The sequence below is a fragment of the Trichomycterus rosablanca genome, chromosome 14 (assembly GCF_030014385.1).
Source record: "Trichomycterus rosablanca isolate fTriRos1 chromosome 14, fTriRos1.hap1, whole genome shotgun sequence".
Lineage (NCBI taxonomy): Eukaryota > Metazoa > Chordata > Actinopteri > Siluriformes > Trichomycteridae > Trichomycterus > Trichomycterus rosablanca.
The window spans coordinates 9,059,937-9,078,407 of NC_086001.1; the positions used below are offsets into that span (position 1 = coordinate 9,059,937).

General features: G+C 39.7%; 1 protein-coding gene across 1 annotated transcript in view; it reads left to right on the top strand.

The window, feature by feature from the left end:
• The window catches only part of fbxw7 (F-box and WD repeat domain containing 7), a 193,301-nt gene that overhangs the window by 47,004 nt on the left and 127,826 nt on the right, over positions 1–18,471 (top strand). Inside the window, exon 3 of the mRNA XM_063008328.1 lies at positions 7,023–7,718. Within this exon, the coding sequence (XP_062864398.1) occupies positions 7,095–7,718 (624 nt within the window). The 5' untranslated portion in view covers positions 7,023–7,094. The remainder of the gene's footprint in view (positions 1–7,022; positions 7,719–18,471) is intronic.

Below are 18,471 nucleotides of genomic sequence, written 5' to 3' on the forward strand. Positions count from 1 at the left end.
TACCAGATAAACTTTAAATTCTTGTGGAAATCTTACCAAAAAATTGGGGTTACACTCAGATATCCACCCGTTTATGGTCTGCATCCTTGGGCCTGATGCAAGAGTGCAGATTTTTGACATTCCTTGTTGTCTTCATTTCAACTAAAGGTGTAAAGTTTCCTTCCTTTAGTCTTGCTGGGCACTGAATCCTTGAATAGCACTGTATTGATTAATACCCTCTTCAATGCAATGCACACTCAAGGGCATGAAAAATCATTTGTCTTGTATTTATAAGATCACTGGGTTAGAACTGCCCTCGACATTTGCTCTTCTAGCCTGTGCTGCTTTTTAAAACATATAAAGTTTATTGATTTTGGGTGGCACATTGACATATTTTTTATTTAAATTTTCCAAAACATATGGAATGCACATCAAATCACTTCGTCACGTCACATTAACACAGGTGTGAAAGGTGAGTGAAAATCTTAGGTGCATAGTCCCTCACGGTTACAATACACATTAATTACAAAAAATATACACATCAACTTACATAAGCTAGCACCATTTGTTCAATATATACAGGTATTGATTAAAGAAATTTTGAAATAGAATGAGGAATATAAGTATATAAGATTTGGAATAATAATTATAAGTCCCAGATGTACAGGTACTCTACAAGTTATGAATTAAACATAGTATGTGTGCAGGTCTGGTGGATATAGTTCAAGTGAGTAAAGTGCAGAGTTTAGAATGGGTTGTATGGGGTGCATATGGTGGGGATTGTCTATGGAGATCACTGTATTAATGATGAGATGTGGGGTTGTCCATTGCTGTTCAGCAGCCTGATGGTGGGTAGGGTGGCAAAAACCTGATTTATTTTAAAAGTGCCACCAATTAAGCAAGTCCTGGAGACTGAGGTAGAGCACCATTTGCTTTTAGACACTTGAAACCGTCACTATTGGAGGTATTTTTACTGAAAGTCAGAAATGCCATCCCTTCCAATTCTATTCTGCATAGAATTTATAGTTCATCAACAGTCAGTGTGTGTTGAAATTATACACTTTGTGACCAAATCTAAACTCTCATAAACTATTTGTGGATTGTCACCCTCATACCCCATTTTTAAATTCAATTTAAACTTGCTATATTTTTCATGGTGGGATTCTATGGGGTCTGTTTCAATTGATAAATAAGGTATGGGTTAAGAGTGTAGAGTAACAGATGGGCTACCATAAGTTATTGTAGACCCACAAAGTACATCTGCATCGTAGGTGTAGTTTATATAATAAGCAATGAATGTACGTACCAGTTATGTATACCAAATAAAGTGTCTGTTTTATTTGTATTAATTTACCGTATTTAGTTTAAATTGATATGTGTTTAGTTGGAAAAATAAATGGTTAGACAATTTTATTAGGTAATCCTAACCCAACTTCATAATAAGAACTGGGGTTATTATATTACTAGATAAAGTTAGTTACTTAGCTGTCAGGAAGCGTTCATATGCAATTAACTTTTCATAGATATATACTGTATTGATCCCTTGCAGGAAATTTCTTTGTTACAGCTCCTCTCATCAGACATACACCCTGCCACATACTTACAACATCCATCTAACACAGTGAAAACAAGCTATATAATCTAACTATAAAAAAAGAGAAGATTAATAAAATTAGAGAATACTTATATACATAAAACATACGTAGATGCATGCATAGCATACAATAACAATTTTGCTGTTGTGATCCAGCTTCTGCCCTTTTGTCGCCTTACTTGCCTGGATAACCGTTAAATGGAGTCAGGACGACACAAGGCAGAACATAATTTTACTTCAATGAAGCCTTATTTCCTGCTCCAAGTTTAATAAGAGGAGTTAGTTTAGTGCACTGAATAGGATACTTCCTTTGTTTTGTTTTTTGTTGTAAGATAATACTTAGGAGCCTAGCGTTTCACCTCCTCTTCTAGCTGCCTCAGTTCTTTGTGGGTATCATCCATCATGGCTATTTCTTGTCATCCTGCGTATTTCCTTCTTAGATATAGTGTGACCGACCTTTATTTGCTGAACTGCCTCTGTTTGGGATAGTGTCTAAAGGCGGTTATTTGAAGCAGTACATTTTCCATTCCATTCATGTATCAAAGTCATCTATGCTTCTAATGTAATATTATGCAGATTAATCCATGTAAATCTGCTGCAATTAAAAGCTTTCATTTGTTCTATTAATTCTTGTAATTATACTGTAATACATCATGGCCAAAATTATGTGGACTGGACACTTTACCATTCCATCCCATTCCAAAACCACCACCTGGCATTAATATACTTGCACACTCACCCCCCTTTACGGCTTTAACAGTCTTTATTTTTCACCCTTTTTTTAATTTAGTCATTACCAGTCCCACCCTCTCTCTGATTGAGGAGAACCACAGACTAGCATCCAACCTCTCTATCACATTAGCAGTGGGTGCAGCTCAAGGACATGTACTCATTAATTAGGAAAATTGAGCACAGAGAAGAGCTGTGACTAAGTGTGTCTGTTATTGGATGCCATCTACGATCAACACAGTATCATATGTCATAAGACTTTGTGACTTATTAGTTGGTCATATTTCTGCCCTGCTAGAGGTAAAGCAAATATAAGTGCTGTTAATGTGAAATGCATACATCTTGAAGCAGTAACAGCTCAGCTGTGATGTGATAGGCCAACCAGCTAAAAAAGCGCCAGTCAAACGCCAAGTATATATAGTGTAAAAATGAGTTTTGTTGCATTACTCCTGACTAAATTACCCTGATAAGCAAAATAAAATAATGAATGTCCAGGCAACTGTGCTCAAGTGCGGTCAAAGATCAAAATGTGCAATGCTAGCTCTTGCAAGTTCGAACATTCCACAGTGGTGTGCTAGCATGTTAGACCATTGTGCCACCCGAGCATCTTAAAGGTTTATGTATTGTGTAGCATGACTGTGTAACACTGTTCCTAACAGTGTAACTGTATTTCTAATAAAGTGATGGGTAAGTGTAGTTCATAAAATATAATGAAAATTTCTTTATTATAAAAATATATTGAAGAATCAAAACAAGAGACTAACGCCTGTTTGCTATTTGAAGTCATGGTTCTTTTTGTATATTCTGAAATAGCTGACATGCTAAGTGTGCTGGCTTGGTTAAGTGCCTGTCCAAGTACTAACCACAGTGTGAATAGTGCACTCATTTACTATACGTGACACTAGATGTGGTGTAATTGTATGTGTATTCGGACAGAGTCAAAATTGTGGATGCTGTGGTTTAGCACTGTAGGAAACTAAACATTTTCAAATGTGCGTAGTCACTAATATTATAGATCCTGATGTTTTGATTAAGGGCTACGGTGTAGATGGTTCCAGTTTGCCACTAAAAGCAACATCAGCATTAGAGCGGTTATGGCTAGGCAGCTGCACACAAACCCGTTATGTGCAATTATTGGCTGGTGTGATGTAAAGCACAGTACCGTAGACTCTTGAGCACTGAGACCTATTCTCTGGAATAATAAAGCACAGTACCGTAGACTCTTGAGCACTGAGACCTATTCTCTGGAATAATAAAGCACAGTACCGTAGACTCTTGAGCACTGAGACCTATTCTCTGGAATAATAAAGCACAGTACCGTAGACTCTTGAGCACTGAGACCTATTCTCTGGAATAATAAAGCACACTTCACCATCTGGCAAATTGACTGGTGTATCTAATTTAGCTTCATGAAAATGATGTTCAGATTTTGTGTTTTTTGTTGAGGTTTAGGTGATTATACATGTGCACTTAGTCAGTATGGGTTCTTCTCAGATGTGCAAAGAACAAAAGGATGATTGTATTTGCTTTAATATTATGTGGTTGCTTTTTATTTTTTTTGCTTTATTACATGCTCTAGGATGCCCCAGAATAAACTGTGTAGGTTGTTACATTAAAGAACAGTGTTGAACGGTAAACACATTCTTTCTGGCCTGTACCTGACCTTGTGCATTAGTCCTCATCTTGACAGATTTTCTTGCAGGGATTTACATTCTCCAAGTATTCATATAGTCTTTTACAAACCTTGTCTTTTGCCTCTTTTTCTGTGGTCAGGATGCAAGAAGCATTTCGGCAGCTTTGCTGTTTTGTTACTCGTATAGATGAAGATAAATGGGCTGTCTCTGAATGGTGCAGTGAGGTAATAAGTAAAGAAATGATGCATCTTGTTCTCGTACCTTTCTGGTCGACTACGCTAGTCTGATTTTGGTCTTAGGTAAGACTAAACCTCACGTGTAGTGATTTATTCGACTTCGTCTAGTTTTCTGAGCTCATTTGTTTTTACGCTATTCATATTAGCGTTTGTTTAACATGGATCTGATTTTAAAGTAATGTGTCAGTGCTTTAATTGAAAGTTGGTTTGTTAGGTTGATATTGGGTTGCCATCTAATATTACACAAATGATCATATTTATGTTCATAACCAGTTTGTCCTGGTTTTGGTTGCAGTGAAGCCGCACTTTCTAAAACCTCTGGGTGCAGGGCCAGAATACAGCCTGGACAGTGGGCCAGTCAAATACGGACCAACACTCACCTACTGACTCACTCACACCTAGGAGCAACTAGGAGGAGCTAATCTACCTGCTGCATATTTTTATGAGAGAGGCCGCAGAATTACACAAAGGAAACACAGACTTCACACAGACACGCACCAAAGCCAATGATAGGGCACACAATCAAACAGATAATTAGCTTTTAAATGTAATGTTTAATCCACCCTTACCACAAGCCATGAAAACTTTACTTCTTAGAAGCGACTAGTTAATCTGTCTGAAACGTGCGTTAATAATTTACTTGGTTTTTTTGTACATTTAAAGGAGCAATTGGTTACTTTTAAATGTTTTTCTTTTTTAACCTTTTTTGGGTAAGAATTCTTTATATAAAAGTACTTGGGAAAGTTCTTATGTTCCAGAATATATACAGTGTATATATATATAAAACTGAGAGAAAAAAGTATTAGTAGTGATAGTTGCCTGCCAGGCTTGTTCCACGACTAAACACGACTTTGATGGTCTTGTTTCAGAATTGCTAGCTTATTCAACCCACAGTCTATGCAATAAAATCCTGATCTTTTAAAACCCTCTACCCTTTTTTTTTTTTGAATATCATGAGCAGATAAATAAGAGAGTTCATTTTTTGGAACCAAGGCTGCTGAGGTAGTTGCTGGATGCTGTTTATCTCCCATTATATGTGATTTTGGTTCAGCTCTTCCAACAGATGTATTATCCAACACAGGTACCAAACACAGGGGCAGACAGATGTGTTTTTACATTTAATACAGCACAATACATTTTTACCTTTTATCTTTTGATTTTATACTACTCTTCAGAGACAATATCATAAAATTTAGCATTTTTTTACTTACATATTTAAACAGAATGTAACCTTTTGTATTAGGTTTTCAACATCATGTTTTACATTCTTTGGTTACATTCATGACATAAACGGTTGTTACTTATTACACAAGATTCATCAGTTCACAAGGTTATATCGAACAATCATGGACAATTTAGTATCTCCAATTCACCTCACTTGCATGTCTTTGGACTGTCAGAGGAAACCGGGGCCACAATTATTGACTGTAGTCCATCTGATTTTCTACATGCCTTTTTAACCTGCTTTCCCCCTGTTCTTCAATGGCCAGGACCCCCACAGGACCACTACAGAGTAGGTATTATTTGGGTGGTGGATCATTCTCAGCGGTGCAGTGACACTGACATGGTGGTGGTGTGTTAGTGTGTGTTGTGCTGGTTATGAGTAGATCAGACACAGCAGTGCTGCTGGAGTTTTTAAATACAGTGTCCACTCACTGTCCACTCTATTAGACACTCCTGCCTAGTTGGTCCACCTTGTAGATGTAAAGTCAGAGACGATCGCTCATCTATTGCTGCTGTTTGAGTTGGTCATCTTCTAGACCTTCATCAGTGGTCACAGGATGCTGCCCACCGGCGCTGTTGGCTGGATATTTTTGGTTGGTGGATTATTCTCAGTCCAGCAGTGACAGTGAGGTGTTTAAAAACTCCAGCAGCATTGCTGTGTCTTACCCACTCATACCAGCACAATGTTAACACACTAACACACCACCACCATGTCAGTGTCACTGCAGTGCTGAGAATGATCCACCACCTAAATAATACCTACTCTGTGGTGGTCCTATGGGGGTCCTGACCATTGAAGAACAGCATGAAAGTGGGCTAACAAAGCATGCAGAGAAACAGATGGACTACAGTCTGTAATTGTAGAACTATAAAATGCTTCTATATGATAAGTGGAGCTGATAAAATGGACAGTAGTGTAAAAACGAGGTGGTTTAAATGTTATGGCTGATCAGTGTATATATGTACACATTACAAATGGGGTTTAATAATACATTATTTCAGGATCACTTTAATGTTTTTGTTTTGGAGCTCATCGCTATGATGGGCTTCATATTCATAATCTGAGGTTAATGTTGCTGATGTGCTGATGTTCATTGTTTTATTTTAGCAGCATGAATAAAACATGAATTGTTCTATCATTCTGCACACAATACAAACATTACAGGATGGAGACAGATACCACAAATAACCATACTTCTTTTTTTCTCTTTTTTTTCTCTTCCACTTCTCATTTTTAATATTCTGCTTTCTCTTTCTACTGTCTCGACTTGTTTATCTCACATCCGTTCTGTTGGGCTATTTTCCCCTTGCATCGTGTTGATTATTCTGATTCCTTTATTTTTCCTACTCTTGCTTTCTGTTCTCACTTTTTGCACATTTATTTTGTTGCTTCTGGACTATCAACAATCTTATTTTCATTGTTGTCGCTTCCTTTTCCTCACGTTCTTGCTGTCTTTAAAATATATTTTTTATCCTCTCAATTTCTTTCTTGCTTATACTGTCTTTCTTTCATGCTTTTTGTCTCCCTCTGCTGCCTGGCTCTATCTTCCTCTTCATTTTGACTCGTTTCTTTCTCTTCTTGATTCTGCATTCTCTTTCCTCTTCCTGCACTATTTTCTTCTCCAGAATGCCGGGAAGTCGTTATCCTCCTCAGGCAGCCTAGCAAAGGTCCAGAAAGTAGCAAGCTGGCTTTTGGAAATGAACCAGGACCTGCTGGTTCCCGAACCCGGACCGGAGCCAGAACCCCAACCTGAGTACATGAACCGTGAACGAGAACCTCAGCCCCGGGGTAGAGAACGAGCAGAGGGGGATGAGGATGAGGATGACGAAGAGGAGGAGCAAGAGCGGTCTGGAGACGTAGAAGTGGAGAGGGAACCTTGGCCGTCAGGAAGGGAGTCCGTTTCTGCGCCGAGAACCGAGGCGGCCGAAGAGGGGCAGAGGGAGGAGGTCAACGGAGGAGAAAAAGCGGCCCAATGGATGTGGGAACAGGAGCAGAGGAGGAGGCGGCGACGGCGAAGGAACGATGAAGAAGAAAACAACAACAGAGAAGGACGGATACGGGCAGGACTTCCCTACGAGGAGGATGAGGAGGATGGGGAAAGAGAGGAGGAGGAGGAGATGGACCAGGACAGTGATGAATTCGAAGCATCAGAGGAAAGTGAAAGAGAGGAGAATGAGGAGGGAGAGGAGGAAGAGGAAGGAGAGGCGGGACTTCACTCTTCCTCTGCCAGAACTGGACCGTTGGATCCAAACGATAACGCAGATGTCCAATCAGGACGACAGAACCAAAGCTCATCTTCATCCCATCAAACGCATCCACAGGTAAATCAATCAGCACTTTTATTACTACTTTATTTATACTTACACAAAATGCTCACTGAGCTTCTCACGTTTAAAATAATAGGATTAATAATCACACCGCAGTTTATTCTAATTCCTTCAAACGTCTATGATGGTTTTAACACTGTTAGCATTTCATGCTCTTTGAATGTTTCCTTGATCTCTGGTTATTAACTTTATTCCTAAGAGTGATACTTTATTAGCATTGTTAGCACTGATGTGTTTTTTAAGGACCAGTTTGTCTGACTTGGTTGGCTGGTTTTAAATTATGCTGCTGCTTTATTTGATATGTTTAGTGTTTGGCATTGACTTAAAATGCCCAGTTATTAAGCTCACTATATACTGTCACCAGTATACAGCTGGCTATACACTGACCAGGCATAACATTATGAGCACTGACAGGTGAAGTGAATAACCCTGATTATCTCTTTATCAAAGCACCTGTTAGTGGGTGGGATATATCAGGCAGCAAGCGAACATTTTATCCTCAAAGTTGATGTTAGAAGCAGGATGGCTAGATGACTGGGTCAGAGCATCTCCAAAACTGCAACTTTTGTTGGGTGGTGGCCAAGGCTCATTGATGCACGTGGGGAGCGAAGGCTGGCACGTGTGGTCCGATCCAACAGACGAGCTACTGTAGCTCAAATTGCAGAAGAGGTTAATGCTGGTTCTGATAGAAAGGTGTTGCGTAATGGAGCTGCATAGCCGCAGACCAGTCGGGGTGCCCATGCTGACCCCTGTCCACCGCCGAAAGCGCCAACAATGGGCACGTGAGCATCGGAACTGGACCACGGAGCAATGGTGAAAGGTGGCCTGGTCTGATGAATCACGTTTTCTTTTACATCACGTGGATGGCCGCTGCTAACATCTCGGTGCCAGATACCACAGCACACCTTCAGGGGTCTAGTGGAGTCCGTGCCTCGACGGGTCAGGGCGGTTTTGGCAGCAAAAGGGGGACCAACACAATATTAGGAAGGTGGTCATAATGTTATGCTTCATCGGTGTATGCTTACAATAGAAATAGAATTTTATTATTACCACATAATTTAACAGGCTTGATCCCACCTATGTTTCGTTTGTTACGTTTCATTAGAAGAAGAAAAAAAAATAATAATAATAATTGCTGCAATACATAACTTCAGTATTAGAACTGGTAGATCTTGCTTGTGTGGTGTGTCTCCCTCTAGTGGACAGTTTTTGCATTGTGCGTTGTTGTCTGGATGGATTTGACCTTCATTTATCCTTAAAGGATGTCGAACGTATGACGTATCCTCAGTCATTAGGAGCTGTAGAGATCGAACAACATTTATACATTCATAATAACAACAGCTCTAGGAATGTATTGTAAGTAAATCATGTATTACAGCAGCTGTAGGGATGCACATATATCATCTGACATCACTAACGTTACAGATGTAATATTATGTATATTATTTAAGCAATAGAACACGAGAGGGAGTGTGTTATCGCGAATAACATCACGGCTGTGATCAAGGGTGTTAAATTATGCTTTTATACAACAGTTTTTACAAAATAAAGAAAGAAAATAAATTAAAGAAGCCCTGAATTTCATATTGAATATGCTTTAATATTGACAATACCTTCCACCAAAAAGTAGTTCCACAACGAATGAGTTACTGCTATGCAACGGTAAAAATTCCCCACCATGCCTTAACACAGTAGGCTAAAAAAGGCATATAGTTTAACACTACAAAGTAACGCTAGTTTGGAATAAAAATAATAAGTGAATATGAATAAGCGAAGATGAAAGGAAAAGGAGAAAAAGCTAAAAATCGAATTAATTAAGAATTAAAAGATATAATTTAGGTCGAATGTTATCTGAAAGTGATCCATTGTATCAATTTCTGGATGTGTATGAGCACAAATAGGCCTACAAAACAACCGGCGGCTTGTGTGCATGAAGCTTGTCGTTACTGGCAACGCGTCAGCGGAGTAATACAGTTGTGGTGTGAAAAGGCCGTGCTGTTATCACCAATATCAGCACGGTTAGAACGCTTCTCAGCCAATCAGATTGTAAGGTCGGAACTAACTGTTGTATAAAATTTCATTAACAGCAGTTTGGATTTAAATAAATCAGTTATGCTGTATACAGCTCCAGAGTGTTTGAAAGTACAGTATAACTTTTTAACAGTAAGAATGTTTGCACACATAATAACAATAGCAATATCTGGATCACAATTGATATAACAAGTCATTCAGCTATGGCAGCAAATCTAGGTTGGTAGAAAGTCCATTATGGCATTGTCGATGGTTTGGCTGAGGGGAAAACAATAACGATAACTGTAGTGATGTGTATATATATAACATTTCATTTAAGTGATTAACTGTTGCGATTTAAATTAAATCAATGCTGGCCTCAGTAGTTAAAGCCCTGAGATAGACTGGCATCCTGTCCAGGCTGTGTTCATGCCACAAGTTTCTGCTCTTTTATATTTTCAATGGAAATGGTGAGGAAGGCAGGAGTAGTAATTGGTCGTGTCTAAGAGACTGAAAGAGCTTATAGTCTGGATTTAGCGCCATCTGATTTCCACCTTTTTGGACGCTTAAAGAAGCTTTAAGGACAAGATTTTCATGTGATGATGATGATGGCATTAAAAAGTTGTTACGACACTGGGAAAAATGCATTGAAATATTATTTAGACTATTTAGAAACGTGATGTCATTTAGAGCAGCGCTCCCCAACCTTTTTTTGCACCACGGACCGGTTTCATATAAAATAACATTTTACGGACCGGCAGGGGGGAGGGATTTAAAATAGAATAACCATACTGCTCACAAATGAGCTTTTTTTGCTGCAACGAGACGCTGCTTCCACCTGGGGGTTATATGAGATGATAAACACTAGAGATGGGACGATCGATCGGCTATGAATCGGTATCGGCCGATTTTTAATCAAAATATGCTATCGGCGATCGGCGATATTTCCTAAAAGTAGCCGATCCGATCGTGTGATATATAAAGATCACGTTAAGTTAACAGCTCAGTGGATTGATCCAGACTTTGAGCTACGACGCGCCAACCATCACATCACCATTCATCAACCATCGTACAGAAACCATCGTGAAAGCTCTTCATGACCTAAAATAACAGAATTAACGTTGTGCATCATACATACGATGTAATTTTGCTGATTGTAATATTTACTTTAAAAAGATAATTCAACCCGGTCACATCTGAGTCGATTCTATCAGCACGTTATATAAACTCCTGGTTCACTTTGGTAAATCGTGAGCGGTTCTTACTTGTGATGTAGATGAGAACAGAAAACGTTACAGAGCCAATCGGAGGCAAAAGTTTATTCATTACCAAATTCGTTAGTTCAGGATCATCTGCTGAACTTTTAGCTCCTTAGACGGAACGAGTCTGATGGTCGGTTAGAGATCTGTGGTAATAGCTGTTTAATTAAGCTTTTTAATGAAGCTTTTTAATGTAAGAGAGTCTTCACTGTGAGGCTCTTTTTAAGTTTATTTATTTTATTTACTGCTAAACCAATCCCCCCCCCGATCGCAATCGGCTATCGGCCGATGTCCCTGAAAGGAGATCGGAGATCGGAATCGGTGCCAAAAACCCCGATCGTCCCATCTCTAATAAACACCCGTGTGTTGGAAATGGAAGCAGTGTTTTTCTAATTATTTATTCTTTCTGTTCGGCCCAGTTTTTTAAAAAAAAGTGTGGAAACATTTTGAAAAAACCCTTGTAGATGGAACACGTCCCACCACGACCCAGACCCTAAAACGATATCGGTAGTTAAAGAAATGTAAAAAGCCAATTATAGCATCAGCTATACTAATAGATGTAAATTATGACAAATGGGTGTGAAAAGTCCGTTATAACATCAGTGTAGGTAATGAATAAGTACATGGGTACATACCTACGTTTTGCAACAGCATAAAAAAGGAATGTAAGTAAATAACTATGGCATGAACAAATGTAGTGATGGGGGAATTGCAGAGATACATATTTTAGTATAAGTAAAAACTAAGCTGCACATAATTATGTTTTAAAGTTGATTAGAATTTTATAAGCTTGTAATATAAACATCAGGGCTGTAAAAGTCTTTTAAGGGCAGGATCTTCTCACTGTCTTGTGCTGGTTTACAGTGTGTCTAATGTTAGCGGACACACTGTTTAAAATGCTTATTGTTTATAGTGCTGATGTACGTATTATTGCAACTCTAATGCGTATGATAGCACTAATCAAACGAGAAGTCCGGTCACACTTGTGTGTCTGTCCACACTCGTTTGCCCGCACTGTGAGTAAAAAGTGTAGAGATCCCTCCCTAACTAAGTGTAGCTGCTCAATAGTGAAGGTGAGTGGATTAGTAATAATGCGAGTTACAATAAATTATGTAGAACAGCAGTCATCACTAGTTATGCAAGTTCACTTGGTTAGCTGCCTGCTACTTTTTAATGAATGAGTTGTGTTTTATTAGGAGATCATTTAACAGCATAGTCCTGTATTTGTTGTTAATTAATGTTCATGTTTTTAAAAGGACCACCTTAATTTGTCATATATACATATTCACGTGTACAGTGCAATTACATGATCTATCCGCATTTACTACTGTACAACACGTCTGGAGCTAAGAGCGTTGTGCGTTAAGGGTCTTGCTCAAGGGCCCAACAGTGGCTGCATGGTAGAGCCAGGATTCAAACCCACAAGCTTCCAGTTGGTAACCCACAGCTTGTCCACACTGTCCCATAACGTTGTCATTGCCTAGCCTGGCAAAGTACATCAGTTATGACAAGCATAAGAGCAGTACGACATGGCTACAAACTTAAACTAATCATTGCTAATTAGCTCTTAGCTCATCAGCAGCAACATCGTCTGGCCAAAAGCAAATACAGCATATACTGTAGTTACAACCCTTCGCTAACAGACACACGTATGGGGTGGTAGTGTGATGGCACGGGAGTTGTTCACTTAACACCATGCACCTTCTGTACTTCTGAGCCCCGGATCTCAGGCAATGCTACCTAGTTCTTTAATTACTGTGATAAAAAACAGATCAGGGGTCAGTTACCGGGGACAGTGGTAGCCTAGTGGGTACAGATTTGGGCTATCAATTGAAAGGTTGAAAGTTTGAATCCCAGCTCTGCCATGTAGCCACTGTTGTGCCCTTAAGCAAGGCCTTTGACCCTCTCGGCTCCAAGGGTGCCGTACAATGGCTGACCCTGCGCTCTGACCAAAACAAGCTGGGATGTACGAAGAAAGAATTTTGTTGTGCTGCACACATGTATGTGTATATATGACAAATAAAGGCATTCTTTAAACGCATAATAGGCCAGTCTTTTAGTCTTAAATAATGACTCATGTAGCTACTATAAATAACATTATTATCCTGCTGATAAAAGAATAAGGAGAACAGAACATTTTGTTATTAGTGCTTTGCTTTCATAATGAGTTAATAATTATTAATAATAATTATTATTCTTTCTGAGATGTCCTTGTGACTCATAAATGAATCGTGATGTTCTCTGGTGAACTCGGCGTCGGCACTTCTCTATTAGAGTATTTGGAACAGGTTGCTATGCAACTCCCAGTCTTCTGTTGCTGTGGGGATGCAGCAGAGAGGGAATAAACTGGATGTTGCAGGTGAACCATGGAGTTTTTTTAATTGGTGTCCATTGCTTCCTTTTGATCTCAGTTAAGGGACTCGGAGGTTAAAAGGTTATAAAGTTTACAGCCAATGAAGGTTAATGAAGTAATGAAGGATCTCCGTCCAGTTATTCTATTTATTCTTGACTGAAATGATGTTCATTACTTTATTTGATTATTAACTCTAGAAGTTGAAGCTCAGCCATAACATTAAAACCACCTCCTTGTTTCTACACTCACTGTCCATTGTATCAGCTCCACTTATCACATAGAAGCATTTTGTAGTTCTACAATTACTGACTGTAGTCCATCTGTTTCTCTACACACTTTTTTAACCTGCTTTCACCCTGTTCTTCAATGGTCAGGACCCCCCACAGGACCACCACAGAGCAGGTATTACTGTATTTGGGTGATGGATCATTCTCAGCACTGCATTACATACAGTGACACTGACATGGTGGTGGTGTGTTAGTGTGTGTTGTGCTGGTATGAGTGGATCAGATACAGCAGCCCTACTGGAGTTTTTAAATACCGTGTCCACTCACTGTCCACTCTATTAGACACTCCTACCTAGTTGGTCCACCTTGTAGATGTAAAGTCAGAGACGATCGCTCATCTATTGCTGCTGTTCGAGTTGGTCATCTTCTAGACCTTCATCAGTGGTCACAGGACGCTGCCCACGGGGCTCTGTTGACTGGATATTTTTGGTTGGTGGACTATTATCAGTCCAAAAGCGACAGTGAGGTGTTTAAAAACTCCATCAGCATTGCTGTGTCTTATCCACTCATACCAGCACAACACACACTAACACACCACCACCATGTCAGTGTCAGTGCTGAGAATGACCCACCACCCAAATAATACCTGCTCTGTGGTGGTCCTGTGGGGGTCCTGACCATTGAAGAACAGCGTGAAAGGGGGCTAACAAAGCATGCAGAGAAACAGATGGACTGCAGTCAGTAATTGTAGAACTACAAAGTGCTCCTATATGGTAAGTGGAGCTGATACAATGGGCAGTGTGTAGAAACAAGGAGGTGGTTTTAATGTTTATATATTTATAAGTTTAGACAGAGCTTTGTAGTCTTTGGTATCTGATTCAAGACTTCAGTACATGTTAAATTTAAAAAGGCTTCTGGTGTAAACACTGTAAAATAGAGGTGTTCTTGTTTTTGGACCTGGTTTGTGCACTTCATGAAGTTCTAATATGAAACACAAGAGGGCACAATAAACCCACTCATCATTTATTCAAGCCTTAATGGTCTGCGCCTGCTCTCTGACTCTCTCTCTCTCTTTCTGTGTGTGTGTGTGTGTGTGTGTGTGTGTGTGTGTGTGTGTGTGTCTGTCTGTCTCTGTCTGTCTGTCTGTCTGTCTTTTGCCTTGTGTGCAACAGTGCGGCCCAACACTGACACAGTTAGAATTGTGAATCGTTTCTCACCAACCATCCGATTTGAAAGCACTTTAAAGGAAAACTGAAAGAGCTGATCTGAGTTCGGTGTGTAGGAGTGAATGTTCAACATTCCCAACACTGTGTGGATTCTAGCATGTTTTGAAAATGTCCTTGGGTTTTATGAGCTACATTTTGTTTAGTACTAATGCTTGGAAAGCTGTCAGGTAGTAGCTACCACGGTGCAGCAGATAGCCTGGGCACCTTACCTGACCTCTAGTCACTGTCAGAGTAGATTTTCAGTCTCTGTGATACACCGGTTTTCTCTCAAGGACATCCTGAAGGTTAAAGGTACCCAAATTGCCTTAAAGTTTAGGTGTGTTTGTTGTCCTGAAATAAATAAAAGCCCTGTCAAAAGTGTACATCTGCCTTGGACCCCACCGCAGGTCTAACCTAGAGGGAACAGTTATTGAAAATGTACAGTGGGGCCAAAAAGTATTTAGTCAGCCACTGATTTTGCAGGTTCTCCTACTTAGAAAGATGAGAGAGGTCTGTAATTTTCATCATAGGTACACTTCAACTGAGAGAGACAAAATGAGAAATCACATTGTACCCCCGTGCTTCACAGTAGGTATGGTGTTCTTGGGTTCTTCTTCTTCCTCCAAACACGACGAGTTGAGTTTTTACCAAAAAGTTCCATTTTGGTTTCATCTGACCACATGATATTCTCCCAATCCTCTTCTGGATCATGCATATGCTCTCTGGCAAACTTCAGACGGGCCTGGACATGTTCTGGCTTAAGCAGGGGGACACGCCTGGCACTGCAGGATTTGAGTCCTTCTCGGCGTAGTGTGTTACTGATGGTAGCCTTTGTTACTTTGGTCCCAGCTCTCTGCAGGTCATTCATCAGGTCCCTCCGTGTAGTTCTGGGATGTTTGCTCACCGTTCTCATGATCATTTTGACCCCACGGGATGAGATCTTGACCCCAGGGGAGATTATCAATGGTCTTGTATGTCTTCCATTTTCTTACAATTGTTCCCACAGTTGATTTATTCACACCAACCTGCTTGCCTATTGTAGATTCACTCTTCCCAGCCTGGTGCAGGTCTACAATTTTCTTCCTGTTGTCCTTCGACAGCTCTTTGGTCTTGGCCATGGTTGAGTTTGGAGTCTGACTGTTTGAGGCTGTGGACAGGTGTCTTTTATACAGATAACGAGGTCAAACAGGTGCCATTAATACAGGTAACGAGTGGAGGACAGAAGAGCTTTTTAAAGAATAAGTTACAGGTCTGTGATAGCCAGAAATCTTGCTTGTTTGTTATTGACCAAATACTTATTTTTCACCATAATTTACAAATAAATTCTTTAAAAATCCTACAATGTGATTTCCTGGATATTTTTTTTCTCATTTTGTCTCTCATAGTTGAAGTGATGAAAATTACAGACCTCTCTCATCTTTCTAAGTAGGAGAACTTGCACAATCAGTGGCTGACTAAATACTTTTTGACCCCACTGTATGCATGAATAACCAGATTTATGCACAATATTATGCATAAATAGTCCTGTTGAATTTGTTGCTCATTAGTTTAAGCGTAGAATAACTGTGTTTGCCGTTAAAGGTCGGATTGATTTGGTGGCTTTGCTGTTGTGTATAGTAGTAATTTTATATATCTTGCGGTTGTCGATTGGCATATGTGTGAAGATTTGTTTTTACAACAGCGTGTGTATAAATGATTTATGTTCTTTTAAAAAGTTGAAACACTGATTTTACTTTCCCAGCAAGTCAGAAAGGCAGTATTTTGAGTGGGTATGCACACTGATGTTAATTCCTTGAGGCTCACAAATGTCCTAATCATTCACTTTAATGTGTGTGTGTGTGTGTCAGTGTTTATTGCTGCTGTTGCTCTATGAGTGAATTTTATGCAAATATATTAACCATTAAGGGTACTTGAATGTGTGATGCATATCTAATGGAACTTCATAATGAATATAACATTTATTTAAGCCTTGCCATGCAGGCTTGCGTACAGTAACAGTATAAGATCTGTAGTGCCTTTCAGACTTTCAAAATGCTTCTCTGGTAATATCAAATAGAATCTATGTGTTGTTACATTTGTGCATGTCCAATTATGCTGTCCAATCATGCTGCTTACCCATATGTTTGAATCTAGTCTATGTGTAAATAATTAAGTATAGCTAAAATGTTTGTCAGGCGCTCAGGTGGCTCAGCGGTTAAACACACTAGCACACCAGAGCTGACATCTCGAACTGTGCTACCGGCAGGCTGGGCACCTATGCAAACAATGATTGGCTTGTTGTTCCTCGCATCGTGTAGGTGAAAAGATGCAGTCGGCTACCGCACACGTGCCGGAGGGGGCATGTGTAAGTCACGGCTCTCCTTAGTCAGAGAGGTCAACATCAGCATAATGCAATCAGGTAATTGGATACGACTAGATTGGGAGAGTTTACAATCATAAGCTTGTGTGGTGTAATGGAAAGAGCCACCTAAGTTTTGGGGGTTTGAATCCCATGCTGGGCTAAAAACTAACAAATCACACATGAAGACAAATGATCCGCTATGGCAGTGGTCCCCAACCACTGGGTCATTATTACTTGCCGCACAGAAAGAATAAATAATTAGAGACCGCTACAAAAGCAATAAAAACACTGCTTTTCATCTTTGTGAAGCGGGATTTTCTGCAGTGACGGCAAACAAAACAAAGTTACTGAGTAGACTGGACATAAGGAACACACTTCAGGTGTTATTGTCTCCTATCACCTCGTTGCAGCGAAAAAAGCTCAGGGTTCCCACTGATTTTCCGTCATTGGCGAGTAGTATCGTTATACACTAAAGCAATAAGCCACGAGAGGCCGTGCATTACTGTGACGCGAAGCGGAGTGCCTAAAACTTCTTTCCCCGTGCTAAAATCATAACAGTAATGCACGGTCTCGAGTGGCTTATTGCTTTTATAAAACGGCGGTCAACATAAAATATAATAAATACAACAATGTTTAATTCATAAATGTATTTATTGTGTATAAACTTACAATAAAGCATTCTTCCGCGACGCAAAATAGTTCGATTAACAGTGTTGCTAGGCAACATGAGGGCGAAAATAACATTAACTTTTTCTATTCAGTGGCGTATTAATATGGAATGATGTGAGGTGGTCATAGGTGTGCGTTTATCTGGGATTTTACAACGGCTTCGAACGCGGCTCAGCCAATCAGATTTTAGGACCGGAACTATCCGTTTTATAATTTGTGTTTTTTTATTATGCTTGTCGTATAATTTTATTTTAAATCCTTGCATCCCCGCCAGTCCATGAACTTATAAAGGTTGGGGACCACTACCCTATGGTAAAAAGGAGCTATAAGGAATCGTTCATTCATTTGGCTCAAATGATAAATATATGGCAAACTGTATGTAGAAACCTGACCATGAGCATATTGGACTTCCCAGCTCAAAACCGAGGGCATTAACCCCTCATGTTCAAAATGTTTTTAGCCTTTTTTTTTTTTTTTATAAGCTTGATACTTTATGACATTTGTTAATTTATGGAAACTGCAAGTAAACATTGTGTTCTAAACACCCGGACACACCGGACGGGACCTCATAAATGATGCAATTACGACCTCTCCTGGCTGATTGATGGCACCTGCACAGAGACGAGGGATATCGAGAATCAGGGTGTGTCTCTCCGTACACAAAGCTGATCCGCATTTGAACT